Raw genomic sequence first — 21,587 nt, forward strand, 5'->3', positions numbered from 1 at the left:
ATGGACCACAACTTCTGGCTGTTCCTCTTCCCCCCCGCAGAATGTTCTGCACCCTCTCCATGATGTCCTGGCACCAGGGAGGCAACACATCATGTGGGACTCACGTCAGCAGTCAGAGAAACACCTGTCTGGCCCCCCGACTGTTGAATCCCCTACGACTATTGCATTTCTACACTTCACTGTGTCCCCCTATGCAGTCCTTTGCCACTTGGTGCTATGCTCAGGACTGCCCTATTTCGAGGTGTCGTCACCCTCACTGGGAATACCGGTTTGAGAGTGCCACACACCCAGAAGATTCCTGCACCACCTGCCTCTTCCTACCCTTTCGGACTATCCTACCTACTTGCTATCCTGAACTCTGTGGCCATGGGGTGATCACCTCCTGGAACATATGATCCAGGAAACCTTCAGACTCCCTTATGCTCTGCAGTGACTCCAGCTGCCCCTCAAGCTCAGAAACCCTCAGCTTGAGCTCGAGTAGCTGCAGGCATTTCCTGCATATGTGGCCCTCCAAAACACATGAAGCATCCTGAAGTTCCCATATGGCACAGGAATGCAGGCAATGGGTCTCAGCTGCCCATCTATTACATTTAGAAACTTTTTTTTTCTAAACTTCCTTTAGATACTCCATTATTATTACTTTACTTACTGTTTATTTACCCCGATCAACCTGACCTTTTATTCTGGGTGTCTCAGAGCTCCTCCTCTCTGATCATTGCCCTCCCCCCTGCTCCACCCCCTCTCCCTTCCCCTCTCCCTTCCCCTCCCCCCCTCTCTCCCCCCAAGATTGAGACCATCCATGCAACTGTATCTGTTGCTTCCTTCCCTTCTTTTCCCCTTGCATCCCAGGCTCCCCACCATTTCAGCTCCAACCCCTGTAACTTCCCAGTTTGTCCTCAATCTCCCATTTCCCTCTCCAAACTTATCTCTTCCATCAAACAAACCCACCTTCTGCTTCATAGATTCCATCTCCACCAAACTTCTGATCATTCAATTACCACCCTTGTTAATTGACATGATAACTGTTCCCTATCCACTGGCACCATCCATCCTTCAAAAGTGCTGTTATCGCTCCCTTACTCAAAAAACACACCTCAACCCATAGATCCTCTCTAATTATCATCCTATTCTTCACAGCTCTGTGCCCATCTCTCCAGTCGGAATCCCTCCAATCCCTCCTTAAAATGCATTCAGGAAATCTTTTTTAGCCAGAACGTAGCAAGCCCGTCAAGAGAGGAGGCAGTTGTGGACTTAGTTTTAGGGAATGAAGCTGGGCAGGTGAAAGGAATATCACTGGGAGAGCATTTTGGTGGTAGTGATCATAATTCAGTTAGATTTAACATAGTTATGGAAAAGGACAAAGATAGAAGAGGAGTAAAAGTTTTCAATTGGGGAAAGACAAACTTTACTAGGCTAAGAAGTGATTTAGCAGAAGTGGACTGGAAACAGCTACTTGAAAGGTAAAATCAGTGTCAGAACTGTGGGAGGCGTCAAGGGGGAGTTAGTGAGGGTTCAGAGCAAATATGTTCCCACAAAGAAAAACGGTGGGAATGCCAAATCTAGAGCCCCCTGGATGTCAAGGAGCATACAAGGTAAGATAAGGCAAAAAAAGAAAGCTTATGTCACACACCGAGAGCTCAATACCACAGAAAGCCTGAAAGAGTATAGAAAGTGCAGGGGTGAAATTAAAAAGATTAGGAAAGCAAAGAGAGGTCATCAAAAAATACTGACATTGAAAATCAAGGAAAACCCAAAAGATGTTTTATAAATATATAAAGAGCAAGAAGATAACTAAGGAAAGAGTAGGGCCTATTAGAGACCAAAAAGGTAACCTATGTGTGGAAGTGGAAGATGTGGGTATGGTTCTTAATGAATGCTTTGCATCTGTCTTCACAAAAGAGGGGGACGATGCAGATATTGTAGTTAAGGAGGAGGAGTGTGAAATATTGGATGGGATAAACATAGTGAAGGAGAAAATATTAAGGGGATTAGCATCTTTAAAAGTAGATAAATCGTCAGGCCCGGATGAAATGTATCCCAGGCTGTTAAGAGAAGCAAAGGAGGAAACAACAAAGGCTCTGACCATCATTTTCAAATCTTCTCTGGCTACAGGTGTGGTGCCAGAGGATTGGAGGACTGCTAATGTTGTACCGTTGTTTAAAAAGGGAGAAAAGGATAAACCGAGTAATTACAGACCGATCAGCCTTACCTCAGTGGTGGACAAATTATTGGAAACAATTCTGAGGAACAGTATTAATCGTCATTTAGAAAGACACGGATTAATCAAGGACAGTCAGCATGGATTTGTTACGGGAAGGTCGTATCTGACTAACTTGATTGAATTTTTTGAGGTGGTAACAAGAAGGGTCGATGAGGGTAGCGCGTTTGATGTATTCTACATGGATTTTAGCAAGGCTTTTGACAAGGTCCCACATGGCAGACTGGTCAGAAAAGTAAAAGCCCATGTAATCCAATGGAAAGTGGCAAGTTGGATTCAAATTTGGCTCAGTGGCAGGAAGCAAAGGGTAATGGTCGACGGGTGTTATGTGACTGGAATGCTGTTTCCAGTGGGGTTTCACAGGGTTCAGTACTAGGTCCCTTGCTTTTTGCGGTATATATTAATGATTTAGACCTAAATGTAAGGGGCATGATTAAGAAGTTTGCAGATGGTACAAAAATTGGCCATGTGAGGAGGAAAGCTGTAGACTGCAGAAAGATATCAATGGACTGGTCAGGTGGGCAGAAAAGTGGCAAATGGAATTCAATCTGGAGAAGTGTGAGGTAATACATTTGGGGAGGGCAAACAAGGCAAGGGAATGCACAATAAATGGGAGGATACTGAGAGGTGTAAAGGAACAGAGGGACCTTGGAGTGCATGTCCACAGATCGCTGAAGGTAGCAGGACAGGTAAATAAGGTGGTTAAAAAGGCATATGGGATACTTTATTATCCGAAGCACAGAATATAAAAGCAGGGAGCTTATGCTAGAAGTGTATGAAGCACTAGTTAGGCCACAGCTTGAGTACTGTATACAGTTCTGATCACCACATTACAGGAAAGATGTAGTTGCACTAGAGAGAGTACAGAGGAGATTTACGAGGATGTTGCCAGTACTGGAGAATTTCAGCTATGAGGAAAGATTGGATAGGCTGGGGTTGTTTTCATTGGAACAGGGAAGGCTGAGGGGTGATTTAATTGAGGTGTATAAAATTACGAGGGGCCTAGATAGAGTGGATAGAGAGGACCTATTTCCTTTAGCAGAGGGGTCAGTGACCAGAGGGCATAGATTTAAAGTAATTGATAGAAGGACTAGATGGGAGCTGAGGAGAAATGTTTTCATCCAGAGGGTGGTGGGGGTCTGGAACTCACTGCCTGAAAGGGTGGTAGAGGCTGAAACCCTCAACTCATTTAAAAAGTACTTGGATGTGCACTTGAAATGCCGTAACCTACAGGGCTACAGACCAAGTGCTGGAAAGTGGGATTAAGCTGGATAGCTCTTTTTCGGCTAGCACGGACACGATGGGCTGAATGGCCTCCTTCTGTGCCGTAACTTTCGATGATTCTATGAATCCAAATTCCACCCATGTCACATCACTGAGACTGCCCTGCCCAAAATCATGAATAACATACTCTGTATATTCCTCTCCCTGGCCGCTCAGGTTCAATAAAATCTTGTGCAATCTTGGTGTTCTGTTCAGAGTTGAGCTTCAAATCCTGTATTCTCTTCATCACCAAGAGCACTCATTTCTACCTCTACAACATTGTATGACTTCCCCACCCCTACCTTAGCCTCTCTGCCTCTGATACCCTGTTTCATGCTTTTGTCCCTCCAGGCTCAATTTTCCAACTCTTTCTTGCTGGCTTTCTTTCGCCAATGCTCCATTAACTCCAACTTATCCAAAATGCAGCTGCTTGTATTGTGTCCTGCACTAAGCCCCACTTATCTATTACTCTTGTTTTTGTGGGCCTACATTAGCACCCGGTATGTTAAATTTAAATCCCTGGACTTCATCTTCAAATCTCTCCATGGTCTTGCTCCGCCCCTCCAAATTTACTCTCCTCTCATCCTTCAGTTTTACAACTCTAGCCTCCCGTGTATCCCACTCTCCATCCCACCCTCCATCCCATCACTGAAGGCAGAGATTTAGCCATCTGGGCCCTACTCTGTGGAACTCCCTCCTAAGACACCTGTCCCTGTGTTCTCCTTTGTCTTCTCAAATTCCATCTTTGGTCCCAAGTACCCCTAAACTTTCTATTGTGGCATAGCATCTTGTGACCTCTTGTCAATTAAAGTTGCTATATAAGTTTTTATGCGTCTGTAGTGAATCAGGTGATCCTAGTGGGATAGAAGTAGAGACACTACAATTGGTCTCAGCTCGCAAATGTTAGCGAGGGAAACTCAGTTGGGTTTCCTGCCTAATTGTTATACATTGAACCGGTTGTGAATGCTAGTTTATTGATTGAGCTGCGATTTAATGTTCCTTATAGTGGAAAATCTTGCTCGCTTGATGTAAAGGTTTATTTATTAATAAAGGCCGTCATAGTGAAGTGCTAAGACCATTACAGATAGGAGCAGGAGTAGGCCATTTGGCCCTTCAAGCCTGCTCCGCTACTTAATGAGATCGTGGTTGATCTGATTTTTACCTCAACTCCACCTTCCCGCCTTTTCCCCATATCCTTTGACTCCCTCGCTGATCAAAAATTTGTCTAACTCAGCCTTGAATGTATTCAATGACCCAGCTTCCACAGCTTTTTGGGGTAAAGAATTCCAAAGATTCACGACCCTCGGAGAAGAAATTCCTCCTCATTTCCGTCTTAAACGGGCGACCCCTTATTCTGAAACTATGCCCCCTAGTTTTAGATTCCCCATGAGGGGTAACATCCTCTCAGCATCTACCCTATCAAATCCCCTCAGAATCTTATATGTTTCAATAAGATCTCCTCTCATTCTTCTAAACTCCAATGAGTATAGACCCAACCTGTTTAATCTTTCCTCATAAGACCACCCTTCCATACCTGGAATCAACCTGGTGAACCTTCTCTGAACTGCCTCCAATGCAAGTATATCCTTCTTTAAATAAGGGCACCAGAACTGTACGCAGTACTCCAGGTATGAACTCACCAGCACCCTGTACAGTTGCAGCATGACGTCCCTGCTTTTATACTCTATCCCCCTAGAAATAAAGGCCAATATTCCATTTGCCTTCCAGATTACCTGCTGCATCTGTATGTTGACTTTTGTGTTTCATGCACGAGGACACCCAGATCCCTCTGTACCGCAGCATTTTGTAATATTTCTCCATTCAAATAATATTTTTATTTTTTATTTTTCCTCCCAGAGTGGATGATTAACATTTTCCCACATTATATTCCATCTGCCAAATTTTTGCCCATTCGCTTAACCTATCAGTATCCCTGCTGAAGGACACCTGGTGTCCCCGGCACTGAAATCCATCAAGGAACCAATTCATAGACTTGGGAGCAGGCGCGTCACTGGCGCCGGCCTCGTGCCACCAAGGTCGGTGCGCGCGGTAACGGTGAAATCTCGCGATGCCCGTTGACCGGGATCTGGCAGGGTCGGGCTCCCGTGGAGATGATCCTCATCCTAATGGGTGTGAGCGGCAGCGGCAAGTGCGTAATGTTTACTCCCCCACCGTTAACATCACTGTTACTCCTGCAGCTAGCGGGCCCTGGCCGGACGCGGAGGGTGTTGGCGGATCACCACTGACAGTGCCGGCGGCTTTAACCCTCCGCACACTGGGCCCGTGTTGCGCCTTAACTGGTTACCGGCCGCCAACTGTCAGTTGAATGGTTTGAATCGCCCGCCCCGGACGGTTCCGGCATGGACCCTTCTGAAATATATCCAGAAAGTGCTTGAAAACACTCAGAAGGTCAGACAGCACCTGTGGAGAGGGAAAAAAAGAGTTAATCTCTGAGGGTTGGTCCCCGAACCGCCTCCTGTCCTCTCCACAGACGCTGCTCGAGCCGCTTTTAATTTCATTATTGACAACAGGGCCGAGCTGCATACGGTGACTCTTGACCACGACCACGATTAGGGTTAGTGGTTGGGGGTTCCGGTGTTAGGATTGGAGTCAGTGTTTAGGGTTAGAAACCCTTTATTTTAATTATTATTGACTATTCGTTCTCACTGGACGCACCCATCCAAAAAAAAAACAAGTCAGGTGACATTTGTATACTGTCTTATGTGACAACGGATACTGCTGTCGCCGTCCAGAGTGTCTTTAAGAAAATGTATTGCATTTCTTTTTAAAAAGAGCTGTTGCAGGTTCAACGTGATCTATACAAACAAGATAGATGACACGATTTTTTTTCACTCGGTGAAAATCGAATTAGAAAAATGGAATAGCGGGATTTGAGCATGTGGTTGAGCTCCCGGTATCAGGGATGCTGCTCGCTGGGAGTTTGCCACTATGGGGTCTGCAGCAACTTAAAATGGCGCTACGCCAAACTCACATATTTCCAGCAGTGCTTGAAAGGAAAATGTCTGAAAGTTTAGATTGGATGAGAGCTCCCAAATTCACAGATGAGGTGCAAGTGTTTGTAACAGAAGATAGGTAGACAAGGGAGTCCTTACTTGGAACTTTGCAACAGCGTGAGCAAGGAGAGCAGCAATGACCCTTAGTGCCAACTCCACTACCTTATACACAGCAGTACAATCGTGGAGAAAGTTTAAAGACCTTACCAGGTCTACAAGATAGCATAAGCTAGTCACACCTCAGGGATACACTGAACTATACACGTTAATAGCTTACAATCACTTCAGCTGTATGCTAATTCAGAATTCTGCACGGAAAAAAGAGTCTAGCATATTGGATCAAAATTCCACATTCCTAAAAAGTAAGTTTGTTAAATTTTGAACAAACTAAAATGAAACTAGAACACACATGCAGGATAAAAGAACATTGTAAAGGAAGTTGTTAAATGATGGGATGCATCCTGGGTTGTTGAGGGAAGTAAAGGAGGAAATTGCAGAGGTACTGGCCATAATCTTCCAAATATCTGTAGATACAGGGGTGGTGCTAGAGGACTGTTCAAAAAAGGGTGTAAGGATAAACCCAGCAACTACAGGCCAGTCAGTTTAACTTCAGTGATGGGGAAACTTTTAGAAACGATAATCCGGGATAGAATTAACAGTCACTTGGATGAGTGTGGATTGATAAGGGAAGCCAGCACAGATTTGTTAAAGGCAAATCGTGTTTAACTAACCTGATAGTTTTTTGATGAGGTAACAGAGAGGGTAGATGAGGGCAATGCAGTTGATTGGTGTATATGGACTTTCAAAAGGCGTTTGATAAAGTGCCACATGGTAGGCTTATCATCAAGATTGCAGCCCATGGAATAAAGGGGACAGTAGCAACATGGATACAGAATTGGCTAAGTGACAGGAAACAGAGAGTAGTGGTGACTGGTTGTTTTTCGGACTGGAGGGAGGTGTAGAGTGGTGTTCCCCGGGGGTCGGTGCTGGGACCACTGCTTTTCTTGATATATATTAATGACTTGGACTTGGGCACAATTTCAAAATTTGCAGATAACACAAAACTTGGATGGATAGTAAACAATAAGGAGGATAGTGATAGATTTCAAGAGGATATAAACAGGCTAGTGGCATGGGCGGACACATGGCAGATGAAATTTAACACAGAAAAATGCAAAGTGGTACATTTTGGTAGGAAGAATGAAGAGAAGCTATTTAAACTAGAGGGCACAACTCTAAAAGGGGCACAGGAACACAGATCTGGGGGTATATGTGCACAAATCATTGAAGGTGGCAGGGCAAGTTGAGAAAGCAGTTAAAAAAGCATAAGGGATCCTGGGCTTTATAAATAGAGGCATAAAGTACAAAAGTATGGAAGTCATGATGAACCTTTATAAAACACTGGTTCAGCCACAACTGGAGTGTTGTGTCCAGTTCTGGGCACCGCACTTTAGGAAAGATGTGAAGGCCTTAGAGAGGGTGCAGAAGAGATTTACTAGAATAATTCCAGGGATGAGGGACTTTAGTTACATGGGTGGACTGGAGAAGCTGGGGTTGTTCTCCTTGGAACAGAGACGGTTACAAGGAGATTTGATAGAGGTATTCAAAATCATGAAGGGTCTAGACAGAATAGATAGAGAGAAACTGTTCCCATTGGCGGAAGGGTCAAGAACCAGAGGACATAGATTTAAGGTGATTGTCAAAAGAACCAAAGGTGACATGAGGAAACACTTTTTTTACACAGTGAGTGGTTAGGATCTGGAATGCACTGCCTGGTAGAGGTAGATTCAATCATGGCTTTCAAAAAGGAACTGGATAAGTACGTAAAAGGAAAAAAATTGCTGGGCTACGGGGATAGGGCAGAGAAGTGGGACTAGCTGGATTGCTCTTGCATAGAACCGGTGCAGACTCGATGAGCCAAATTGCCTCCTTCCATGCTGTAACCTTTCTATGATTCTATGTTTAGGCCATTTATGAAGGAAACCTGTATAACTCACTTGTGACTGTCACTCACTTGTAACTATAAGGCTAGATTCTCGGCACAATGAGTGATCTAGTCCATTCATTGTCTTTTATATTAGTGATATTTTAAAAATATAAATAGTTATTGAAAATCAGCACAGATCATGTAGGTTGAATCCATACAGGAGTACTGACACCATTTTAAATGTAAACTGTACCATTATATATTTCACAATATTTGTAATTCCATCACCCATTTTTTGACAAACTGCCAGACAAGAATGCCTGTGCAGGGATTGTTGGGAATGCTAACTGATGTGAAAAAAGTTTAAAAACCTTCCTAGGTCTATAAGATAACATGAGCTAGTCACACCTTTCAGGAATGCACTGAACTATACACGTTGATAACTTACAGTCACTTCAGCTGTATGTTAATTCAGAGTTCTGCACTGGAAAAAAGAGTCCAGTTGGACATGTCTACACTGTAATGTTGGGGCTGAAACCACAATGATGCCTGCCTGGTAACAGCTGATGAGCTTCATGGTGAAGGAAACAGCAGTTCTTGATATTTGGGCAATAAATACTATGCATAATGCCATATATTCTGCTAGTTTATAGCAATAGAAGTCCTAATAGACTCTTGAAAGCAGGTTTGAACAAGTCATCGGACAAAACATTGTCCTGCAGTAAAACCAGAGATCAGTTGCAGAGGTACCATTCATTCCATTTCACAACCATGTTACTGAAACCTTTTATGGAGTTTGCTGCACAGTATGTTGTGAATCACTGTATTAAAAGCTTGCCATCAATCAATTCACACTATACCAATAGATTGTCTGTTACGCATAGCGGAATGTTTTAAATAAATTCACTAAATTCCAAATTGTTAGACTTACGAATGGACTGGAATAATTTTTTTACAGTATGTTATGTTTTACCTAAAATCATGACCGTTACTGATTTGGCTATGTTTTTTTCAAATCCAGAAGACTTACAGCACTCTGAGTTTGCAGGTAAGTACAATATGGCACTATCCCCACAGCAGAGTTACAGTAGTGAAATGAAAAGGGATACCATGGTACTTTGTATAACATGCATTTAACTAGGATTCTTCCTAAGTTACTTTTTATATAATTTGTTGCAGCACACTGCAAATAGCCGGTATTACCTATACCATTCGAGTTTTCAAATCATGGGATTTGCATTTTTTTGAACTGCAATTTAAATTCAATTTTGTGATTAATCTACTATAACAGTCTCTGTATTGGCTGTACTAATATAAAAATCATACCTATGATTGTTATGACAGCTGTTAAAACCATTTGACTGCATCAACGCAAAGTCACCTCACCCGGCTTGCAGGCCATTCACTAATGAGCAACCTACAGTGAGTGCATGGATTTTATGGTAAATCATGTAGGTGAATCAGATTTAAGTTGCAGAATACATGTACTATGCCTAATATAAGCATTTTAACTTTCGTACAGTTCGATTCATTGTTTTACATTTGGAGGAGGGGGAGTTTATGTTTTCTAAAGAGCCTAATTTTCATGTGGAAAATATAAGTGGTAGTAAATTAAACAGTACAAACACAAAGAAAAGAAAACTGCAAATGCTGAAAATCAAACAAAAAAAATCTAGTCAGCCTAATTCTTCAATGTCATATCCATGGAAGCATAACAATTATACTGAATGTCATAAAGAAAGAGAAGTAGGGAGTAGTCTATTTCCTAATTAACCAAATGTACATAATTAGTTACTGAATTCTTAAAGAAAATGTTTACATTGATGCAATTTCTTTCACTGCCCCATATTTTGTCATTATTTGCGGCATGGGATGGTGCATATCATGTGAGGTCATGGACAAAAAAATAATTCAAACCTAACTACAATTTCACTAAAATTTTGTTTAAATTAGTGCATTTACTTATTTTGTTTTTGAGGGCAGGATTCCTTTTTTTAACATATCATGCATCAGCCAGAGTGGCTTTCCAACTGGTCTGTCTATCCGTTCTTCTGTGGGGAAAATCAGACTTCTGCTTGGTGTTTCTCCCAATAACAAAGGTCAATTTGGTAACAATTACAGTACATTTGGGTTTCAACATATTGTGAAAAATTTGTAATTTTGAAAATCTGGCCACATTGTACAATAGTATGTTGGCATCAAAAAGTAAAGAGGAGGTGTTGTAAGGATTTCACCAAATATGCACTAACATACTTTGTGATAATTGAGCAACAGACTTACTTCATATTCTTTTTCTCCTAGGACTGCTGTGGGTTCATGTCTTGCAAATAAGGTACTCATCAACCCTATCTGACAATTATTTGAAAACAAGATAACATTTTTCATTTCCTTTACCTGAAAGGCTTTTGCCTCAGTTCAAATTTGACTTCCTTCATAGAATCATAGAATCATAGAAGTTACAACATGGAAACAGGCCCTTCGACCCAACATGTCCATGTCGCCCAGTTTATACCACTAAGCTAGTCCCAATTGCCTGCACTTTTGTTAGTCCTTGAACCACTGATAAGTATGCAGAAATCTATTGTTGTAGACAGAATAAAGTTGTAAGATTGGTCTTGCTCTGTACAAATGAACATTCTGTTCGTAAATCACAGCAGTAATAAGAGTTTTTTAAATTGAGAAACCTAGGTGAAGGGCAGGGGGCTATAGCATGGGTTTCCATCAAGGTTGAAATGAGATGATGAAGTAAATTAGAATGGAGTGATTAGGTGACATGAAGGGGGATGGGCACCAGGATGAAACATTAGAGAGGAGAAACAAAGAGTACAGAGGACTGGGAGGGACAAATAGCATTAGAGTAAAGAATAGTTCAGAAATAGGAAGGATCAGACACAGGCAAAATGTGAGGCAGTCTAAGGTGAGATTGGAGTGCATGTGCGTAAATGCTCGTAGCGTGGCTGCAGGCTCAAGTCGCCACATGAAGCTGTGATATAGTGGCAATAGCGGAGACCTGGCTCAAAGAAGGGGAAGATTGGGTGCTTAATATTCCTGGCTACAAAGTATTCAGGAAAGATGGAGAAGGAAAGAAGGGGGGGGGGGGTGCGGGTGGCAGTATTGATCAAAGAAACTATTGTAGCACTGGAAAGGGATGATGTAATTGAGGGGTCAAAGACAGCATCTATTTGGTTAGAATTAAGAAACAATAGAGGAGCTATTACGCTACTGGTTGTATACATAAGGCCACCAAATAGTGGGAAAGAGATAGAGGAGCAAATTTTCAGGCAAATTACAGAAAGATGCAAGAACTATAGTGTAGTGATAATAGGGGACTTTGTTAATCCCAATATAGACTGGGACAGTAACAGTGTGAAGGGCAAAGAGGGGGAGGAGTTCCTGAAATGTATACAGGAGAACTTTCTTGAACAGTGTGTTTCCAGCCCAACGGGGAAGGAAGCAGTGCTGGATCTAGTTCTGGGGAATGAAGTGGGGCAAGTGGAGCATGTTTCAGTGGGGGAGCATTTGCGGAACAGTGATCATAATATCATTAGGTTTAAAATAGTTTTGGAAAAGGACAAGGAACAATCAAATGTGAAAATACTTAAAGGGAGGAGGGCTAATTTCAGTGAATTAAAAAGGGATCTTGTCCAGGTGGATTTTAATCAAAGATTGATGGGCAAAACAGTAATTGAACAATGGGAGGCCTTCAAGGGAAAGATGGTTCGAGCACAGAGTAGACACATTCCCACGAGGGAGAAAAGGAGGACATCCAAAGCTAGATCTCCCTGGATGACTATAAAGATAAAAAGATTAAAATGAAACAGAAAAAGGATGCTTATGACACATGTAAGGTTCATAGTCCAGTAGAGAACCAAGCTGAACACAGAAAGTACAGAGGAAATCTAAAAAAGGAAATAAGAGGAGCAAAGAGAGAGTATGAGAATAGATTAGTGGCCAACATAAAAGGGAACTCAAAAGTTTTTATAAACATATAAATAGTAAATGGATAGTTAGGAAGAGTGGGGCCAATTAGGGACAAAAAATGATCATCTTGTGGAGGCAGAGGGCATGGCTGAGATACTAAATGAATACTTCATATCAGTCTTCATTAGAGAAGAGGATGCTTTCATTGCAGCAGTAAAAGAGGAGGTAGTAGTGATATTGGATAGGATAAAAATAGATAAAGAGGAGGGATTTAAAAGATTAGCAGTACTCAAAGTAGAAAAATCACCTAGTCCAGATGGGATGCATCCTAGGTTACTGAGGGAAGTAAGGGTGGAAATTGCAGAGGCTCTGGCCAAAATCTTCCAGTCCTCCTTAGATATAGGGATGGTACCAGAGGACTGGAGGATTGCAAATGTTACACCCCTGTTCAAAAAAGGGGCGAGTGATAAACCCGATAAATACAGGCCAGTCAGCCTAATGTCAGTGGTGGGGAAACTTTTAGAGACAATAATCTGGGCCAAAATTAATTGGCACTTGGAAAAGTATCAGCTAATAAATGAAAGTCAGCACAGATTTGTTAAAGGAAAATCGTGTTTGACTAACTTGATCAAGTTCTTTGATGAAATAACGGAGAGGGTTGTGCGGTTGATGTTGTGAATATGGACTTTTAAAAGGCATTTGATAAATTACCATATAATAGACTTGTTAGCAAAATTAAAGCCCATGGGATTAAAGGGACAGTGGCAGCATGGATACAAAATTAGCTAAGGGATAGAAAGCAAAGGGTAACGGTGAATGGTTGTTTTTCAGACTGGAAGGAAGTATACAGTGGTGTTCCCCAGGAGTCTTATTAGGACCACTGCTCTTTTTGACATATATTAATGACCTGGACTTGGTTATAGAGGGTATAATTTCAAAGTTTGCAGTTGACAAGAAACTTGGAAATGTAGTAAACAATGTGGAAGATAGTAACAGACTTAAGGAGGACATAGACAAACTGGCAAAATGGGCAGACACATGGCAGATGAAATTTAACGCAGAGAAGTGTGAAGTGATACGTTTTGGTAGGAAGAATGAGGAGAGGCAATATAAATTTTAAAGGGAGTGCAGGAACAGAGAGACCTGTGGGTGTATGTACACAAACCTTTGAAGATGGCAGGACATGTTGAGACAGCTGTTATAGAAACATATGGGTTCCTGGGCTTTATTAATAGAGGCATAGAGTACAAAAGCAAGGAAATTATGCTAAACCTTTATAAAACACTGGTTAGGTCTCGGCTGAAGTATTGCGTTCAATTCTGGGCACCACACTTTAGGAAGGATGTCAAGGCTTTAGAGAGGATGCAGAAGAGATTTACTAGAATGGTACCAGGGATGAGGGACTTCAGTTATCTGGAGAAGCTGGGGTTGTTCTCCTTAGAACAGAGAAGGTTATAGAGAAAAATCAAATGTCTTCAGATTTCTATAATAATTTGTTTCGAAGTTTGAAATATGTCTATACTGTTTACCATATTTACATAATCAAAATCAGAATATTAACTACAATGCTAGAGAAGTGGGTTCTCACTTGCAATTCCCAAATTCAAATTCCAATCTTGAGACTTGGATGCTGAGTTTCTCTGATCTTTACAAGTTATTTGGAGAAGCCCAGATGAGCTTTCTACCACCTCTTGAGCTCCTACAATTAAGTCATGTAGGAATATTGACAGTTCATGGAAAAGTCTATGAGCTGGACTATCCTCTCTTCCCAAGATTTAAAATAAAATTAATAACCACGACTGTCCTGAAGAAGTTTTTGTTTTATTTTAATAGTTGGGATGGAAATTCTACGATGCTGATGACTACCATCCTAAAGAAAACAAAGAAAAAATGGTTAAAGGAATGCCACTAAATGATGAGGTATAACCATTTTAACTACCCTAATCCATCACTATTTTGCAATTCGTTAGAAGTACTGTAGTACGCATAGTTATATTTTTATCCTGACAAAATGAGAAAGTATTTAAAAAATGTGTGTGCATATATAGTATATGTGTGTGTATATATATATATATATATATATATATATATACACACAGTTATTTCCTTTATCTTGCCAAAACGTGTCCCAAGAAGCTGCACTGACAGAGGTCACTGCCCCTTTTTGATGGGGATTTTAATTTTGTTGCTGTTCCTGCCTCCCCTTTGCCTGGGTGAATTTCCCTTTTCCCACACCGTCTACCCTTATTCAGCACTCTTGAGTGATATTGCCAGTTGGTGGAAAATTGTAGAGATTTGTTTTATTGTAAGACTCTTACACCAGGCTGATAGAGGGAAAACTTTTATCTCATCAATCTGGACTGGAGTCACTCACAGATTTCAGATTTGAAAGTAAGAGTGCAAACTCACTGCACAACTCAGTCCCATTATCAAGACATTTTGATTCCACATGCTGTCTTCTCAAATGAGCAAGAGAGATTTCCTCTATGTATTTAAAGAAAACACATTAGTATTTTGTTACACATAGGACAAAGAGAAAATCTCCCAACATTTGGCGTAAACTTGCAGTGGAAATGGTAAATCAAGAGAAGCCATGTGTTAGTTCGATATTGTTAACCTTTTTAAAACAGTGGTTTTCAAACTTTTGTTCTGCATGGGGGAGCTCCCTGCAAGTATTGCCACAATCCTGGAGACCCCTGCCAATATTGACATTCCCATTACTATTAGTATACAGCAACAAAAATAAGACTATAAGAGCCCTAAGAGATAGGAGCAGGAGTAGGCCATTCGGTCCCTTGAGCCTGCTCTGCCATTTAATGAGATCATGGCTGATCTGATTTTTATCTCAACTCCACTTTCCCGCCCTTTCCCCATATCCTTTGACTCCCTTGCTGATCAAAAATTTGTCTAACTCAGCCTTGAATGTATTCAATGACTCAGCCTCCACAGCTTTTTGGGGTAAAGAATTCCAAAGATTCACGACCCTCTGAGAGAAGAAATTCCTCCTCATTTCCGTCTTAAACGAGCGACCCCTTATTCTGAGACTATGCCCCCTAGTTTTAGATTCCCCCATGAGGGGTAACATCCTCTCAGCATCTACCCTGTCAAGTCCCCTCAGAATCTTGTATGTTTCAATAAGATCTCCTCTCATTCCTCTAAACTCCAATGAGTATAGACCCAAACCTGTTCAATCTTTCCTCATAAGGTAACCCTTCCATACCCGGAATCAACCTAGTGAACCTTTTCTGAACTGCCTCCAATGCAAGTATATCCTTCCTTAAATAAGGGCACCAGAACTGTACGTAGTATTCCAGTTGTGGTCTAACCAGCACCCTGTACAGTTGTAGAATGACTTCCCTGCTTTTATACTCCATCCCCCTAGAAATAAAGGCCAATATTCCGTTTACCTTCCAGATTACCTGCTGCACCTGTATGTTGACTTTTTGTGTTTCATGTATGAGGACACCCAGATGCCTCTGTACCGCAGCATTTTGTAGTATTTCTCCATTCAAATAATATTTTGCTTTTTTATTTTTCATCCCAAAGTGGATAACTTTACATTTTCCCACATTATATTCCATCAGCCAAATTTTTGGCCATTCGCTTAACCTGTCAATATCCCTTTGCAGACACTTTGTGTCCTCATCGCCTAATAATATGATTATTAAATAAATACAGAAAAGTATTGTGAACCCTCTGAGATCCTTTCATGGACCTACTAGGGTCTAGGAGCACCAGTTTGAATGCCATGATTTGAAATAACTTCTCTTGAGGAAATAGTATTGGAAATAATGGGGGGAGGTTTAACCCCCCACCCCACGACAGGCGTGGATTAAAAATAAAAAATCATGTAACCCGAACCCAACCCGCTGCTTACGCGCCTACGGCTATTTTTATGACGGCGGGTTGTGTGGCGTGCCTGGCCTGCTCTCAAGAGGCGGGACACCTCATTATAATATTTAAATCAGGCTCCCACAGTGCAGTTGGGAGCCTGATTTAAATTTAACACGGGCCATCCTGGATTCCCAGGGCACAGGAAACCTGTCAGCTAAAGCGAGGCAGGAGCAGCCGGATCAAGCAAGTAAGTGCTTTTTAAGCACTGCTTGTGAGCCAGGAGGAGCTCCCCCCCGGCGCCTCAAGCAAATTTCTCTCCTGAACCCTCCTCTCTCCCGATTGCTGGTCTGACCTACCCCCCACCAACCCCCGATCTTTCCCAGTTGCCGGGGACCATGCCCAACAGTCCCCGAATGTGGCCTTCTACTGCTGGCTTTTCAAACTGGCCGGCTGCCGGGTGGGAAACGGAGTAAGAAAATGATAATGAGGCCCTGCCGTTAAATTCAGCAGGACCTCCACGTCCCTGGTATTTCCGAGTTCCCTCCCGGCAAACACGCTCCCTCCCCGTAAATATTGGAGCCATCATTTCACTGACTTCCCTGATGCGCCAGATATAAAAGCCTCATTGCAGTGAAATATTAGAATGCGCACTTGGTGCAGAATCAATAATTATTGTAAATAGCTGGAGCAGATAAGCAAATGTAAGGAGACTTCTTTTATTTAAACCTTTTGGGTAGAGGTTGGGTGGCATCATAATTGTGGCACAGAGGCTGAGGTGCACCTGGGATTTCAAAATCTCAGCTGGGTGCCAGAAGACGACAGTGAGGGAAGAGCTATTTTCTCACCGTGAGTGATGGGAAAATTTGAAGAATGAATCGACCAGGGGAAGCTTCTGTGCACCTTCCAGCAACCAGTTAGAGTGACACTGTCGGAGGCCTATGTCACCTGACTGTTCTTTCAGTTGGAACTTGTACACACTACACGGAACTTAAAGAAGGGGACAAAATAACATTTTTAAAATGGAGTCAGTTGGGGAAATAGAAGAAGTTTATACAATCCTCCTCCCTCCTTCCATTGTTCTTAAGGCATTTGTTTCTCTTGTTCACAGGACAGACTCCCCTGGTTGTGCACATTGCAAGAAATATTAATGAGGTAAACTGAAATTAAATGCATCCCTTATCAACCAGCATGTTAGATTTTTACCTACTGTAGTAATGGAACTAATGCAAAAAATTACTAAAAATAATAAAATGACAGCATGTGCATCATCAGATCAAATGTGCAGTATCTGTAAGTAGTAGTATTGGCTTTAGTCTTATAAAGTATGTTCAATGCTTGGGTTTGATGAATCATAATGACCTAATTGCAGTGAATCACAAGCAGCTGTTTAATGAGTGCTTTTGCGTTCCTGTGCAGTTTAAATCAACTGGTTGAAATCAATTTTCAATGTCAAAGTTCTCCCATTGATACATTGGAATCAACAAAATGTTAGAAAAAAATTCGATTATCCAGTACAAGTTTAGAAAATGCAATTGATAAGAATGTTGTAATGGTACATGAAGGAGCTTTTAATTCCTACACACCATGGGACAGAAATTCGTCTCAGCCCGTTTCCGGGCCCAGACTCGGCGCTATGCAGACAGCGTGCATCCCAACTGAGAGGCCCGAGCCTCATTAACATTTTAGGTATGAGCTGCCAAATCCTTCACAGGCATGCTGAATGTCGGACGTCTTCCTTGCCAGCAGTGGCACAAAGTTAAGTCCCGAGAGGGAGGTTGGAACGGGCAACAGTGGGGGAGGGTGATTGTAGAGTCGGGGGAGTACACTTGCTATCTTCTGACTCCACAGGAATGTTTCTTTTCAATTTAATTTTTTTTTAAACGTACTATTCGTTGGCGGCTGCAGGGGCCGCTGAAGAATTATGAGCATGTCAGGCTTGGTACCTGCAGAAAAAAAGCAGCAGCCAATGATGACCATCATTAAACAAACTTCTTAATCAACACTTGTACTGTAGACTCATTTTGTTGTCAACGAAAAGGGTATTACATCAAACGGTGGCATTTCTCTTCGGATATTTTATCATCAAGTAGAAAACTTTAGTCCATAAGGCAGAGGAGTCTTTTGATTTATTGGGCTTTATTTTTTTTCCTGAAAGCTGTTCAAAAATTGAGTGAAATCAACTGCAAGCAAATTCATGCTTTTTGGAGTCAAGTATATATTTAAAAAAAGTTTGTAATCAGTAAACTGGATTTTATCATGAAAAATCTTTTGGAAAGAGCAAATATATAATAAATCTTAGTGTCAGTTTCCTCAATTCCATCTCTACCCCCTCATTCCCCTCCTTACCAATGAACCTTGGTTTTTTGAAGTAAATTCATTCCAAAGTGCTGGCTATATTTACTTTTTAAATCTGATACCAAAGAAAAAAGTGCCAAAGTTTCCTTACCAACAAGCCAACAAAGACAAGTGAGGTTATTACAAGGTTTAAACTGTGAATAATTAATCGGTAGGCAAACAGTGGTCAACTGTCTTATGTTTATACTATCTAAAAAACCTGTGTTATACTTATAGCTGTCTGTATGGCCTCAGTGCCACACTGTCACATTCTGGTTCTTTCCCCCAGCCAGAGTGGCACACCAGAGACTGCTTCTATCAGACGTGCTAAAACACACACAACTACCACCTCTTGCTCCGTTAGTCAACGCCTACATCTATACGAATCTGACACTGATGGTCATCATTGGCTGCTGCTTTTTTTCTGCTTCCCTCTTTTGTTTTTGGTCACAGGACCTCCATTCTCTTGCCAGGTGCTTTGCTCGTTTGCCTCCCACCTTGACGGTTGCTTGATTAACAGTGCTTTCAGCCAATTTTAGTTTATTTTTACATTACATTTAACCCAACTTAGTTATTGGATTTTATTAGGTTAAATCTGGTCAGAAACCTTTATCGTTTTGGTACTGATGTAATTGTGACAATAAATGGTGTAGCCTGAATAAATATATAATTTAGTGAAAAGCCTACCTCATATTTACAAATAATTCTAAAGTTATTTGAATACCTGTACTACTATATTATGATAAATATAATTGTTCAAATTTTTTGTTCAACTACAGGGAAAAATCATTTGGAGAAAATATGATCCTAGCATGTTCTTCTCTGAAGAGAATGTATCGAAGAATCCTGACTGGTGAGCAGAGTACAATCAACGCAGATACAGAAAGCTGTACAGAACAGAATCAGGAACAAGCACAACTTGGCTGCAACAAAGATATCTTGTTTGTGTATCTTCATGGCTCAATAGAATTGATTACTAAGAGATTGGAGAGCAGAAAAGGACATTTCATGTCACCTTCTTTGTTACAGTCTCAATTTGACACTCTGGAACCACCAGAGGGGACTGAGAATTTCATTGACATTAGTATTGAGAAAAGCATTCCAGAGATAGTGGCTGAGATTGAGAAAGATCTGGGTGAGAATCTTTGATTTTTAACTGGGCAGCAGAAGGAAATTACTGCCAAGTACTGGTCGGAAAACATGTCCCATGTATGTGATAATGAGTCAGTAATTTGTTGTTACATATCACAAGTATAATGCTTATATGTGGAGAAATACCAGTGGAAATAAAAAGCATTTTTCACACATGAAACCTCAATGACAGCACAGAGCAGATTCATCGGATATTCTTATGCTACCAAAATTATAAAAGTACTTTTTTTTATAAATTAAATACTTACAAGTGCTAATAGAATTGGTCGTGGCTGGCTATGACATAAGTATTTTCACAGACCATGAGTCACTTATGCTCTTTTAACCTTAGAACAAAATCACAATGAAAAATTCTTGGCTTGGTTTTAAGATTGACTGTATAAATGTTCAAACCTAATTTAAGAACAAAAGAAATAGAAGCAGGAGTAGGCCATACAGCCCCTCGAGCCTGCTCCGCCATTCAATAGATCATGGCTGATCTTCGACCTCAACTCCACTTTCCCATCCAACCTCTGTATCTCTTGTTTCCCTTAAAGTCCAAAATTCTATTGATCTCAGCCTTGAATATACTCAACGGCTGAGCATCCACAGTCCTCTGAGGTAGAAAATTACAAAGATTTACAACCCTCTGAGTGAAGAAATTGCTCCTCGTCTCAATCCTAAATGACCGACCCCTTATCCTGAGATTATGCCCCCTTGTTCTAAACTCTCCAGCCAGGGTAAACATCCTCTCAGCATCTAACCTGTCAAGCCCTCTAAGAATTTTATATGTTTCAATTAGATCACGTCATTCTTCTAAACTCCAGAGAGTACAGGCCCATTCTACTCAATCTCTCCTCATAGGACAACCCTCTCATCTCAGGTATCAATCTAATAAACCTTGGTTGCACCGCCTCTAAGGCAAGTATATCCTTCCTTAGGTAAGGAGACCAAAACTCTACACAGTACTTCAGGTGAGGTCTCACTAAAGCCCTGTATGATTGCAGCAAGACCACTTTACTCTTATACTCCAACCTCCTTGCAATAAAGGCTAAGGAACCATTTGCCTTCCTTATTGCTTGTTGTGCCTGCATGTTAACTTTCTGTGTTTCGTGGACAAGGACACCCAAACCCCTCCAAACACCAACATTTAATAGTTTCTCACCATTTAAAAAATTTTCTGTTTTTCCTACCAAAGTGAATAACCTTACATTTCCCCACATTATACTTCATCTGCCACCTTCTTGCCCACTCACTTAATCTGTCTATAACCCTTTGCAGACTCTGTCCTCCTCACAGCTTACATTCACACCTAGCTTTATATTGTCAGCAAACTTGGATACATTTCACTTGGTCCCTTCATCTAAGTCATTAATATAGATTGTAAATAGCTGAGGCCCAAGCACTGATCCTTGCGGCACCTCACTAGTAACAGCCTGCCAACCTGAAAATGACCTGTTTATTCCGACACTCTGTTTTTTGTCTGTTAACCAATCCTCTATCCATGCTAATATATTACTCCCAACACTATGAGCCTTTATATTGTTTAACAGCCTTTTGTGTGGCACTTTTATCGAGTGCCTTTTGAAAATCCAAATATACTACATCCACTGGTTCCCCTTTACCCTGCTAGTTACAACCTCAAAAAACTAATACATTTGTCAAACACGATTTCCCTTTCATAAAAACATGTAGACTCTGCCTAATCATATTATGATTTTCTAAGTGCCCTGTTACCACTTCCTTAATAATGGATTCCAGCATTTTCCCAACGACTGATAGGAACATAGGAACAGGAGTAGGCCATTCAGCCCCTCGTGCCTGCTCCGCCATTTGATAAGATCATGGCTGATCTGTGATCTAGCTCCATATACCTGCCTTTGGCCCATATCCCTTAATACCTTTGGTTGCCAAAAAGCTATCTATCTCACATTTAAATTTAGCA

The 21,587-nt window shown here is 41.3% G+C and overlaps 1 protein-coding gene across 3 annotated transcripts; it reads left to right on the plus strand.

Moving 5' to 3' along the window:
* The first annotated feature begins 5,509 nt into the window (after positions 1-5,509).
* LOC137320521 (probable gluconokinase) lies at positions 5,510-19,823 on the plus strand. 3 transcript variants are annotated; one of them, XM_067982211.1, is made up of 6 exons: positions 5,551-5,630; positions 9,444-9,470; positions 10,724-10,754; positions 14,177-14,263; positions 17,286-17,329; positions 19,291-19,823. In XM_067982211.1, the coding sequence occupies exons 4-6, from the start codon at positions 14,234-14,236 to the stop codon at positions 19,658-19,660; spliced, it is 444 nt and encodes a 147-aa protein (XP_067838312.1). In that variant the 5' UTR covers positions 5,551-5,630; positions 9,444-9,470; positions 10,724-10,754; positions 14,177-14,233; the 3' UTR covers positions 19,661-19,823. The 3 variants fall into 3 exon arrangements, with proteins under 3 accessions (XP_067838310.1, XP_067838311.1, XP_067838312.1); XM_067982210.1 differs by lacking the exon at positions 9,444-9,470 and having other exon boundaries at positions 5,536-5,630; XM_067982209.1 differs by lacking the exons at positions 9,444-9,470; positions 10,724-10,754 and having other exon boundaries at positions 5,510-5,630.
* Positions 19,824-21,587: the final 1,764 nt, after the last annotated feature.

The sequence above is a fragment of the Heptranchias perlo genome, chromosome 4 (genome assembly GCF_035084215.1).
Source record: "Heptranchias perlo isolate sHepPer1 chromosome 4, sHepPer1.hap1, whole genome shotgun sequence".
In the NCBI taxonomy this organism is placed as follows: Eukaryota; Metazoa; Chordata; class Chondrichthyes; order Hexanchiformes; family Hexanchidae; genus Heptranchias; species Heptranchias perlo.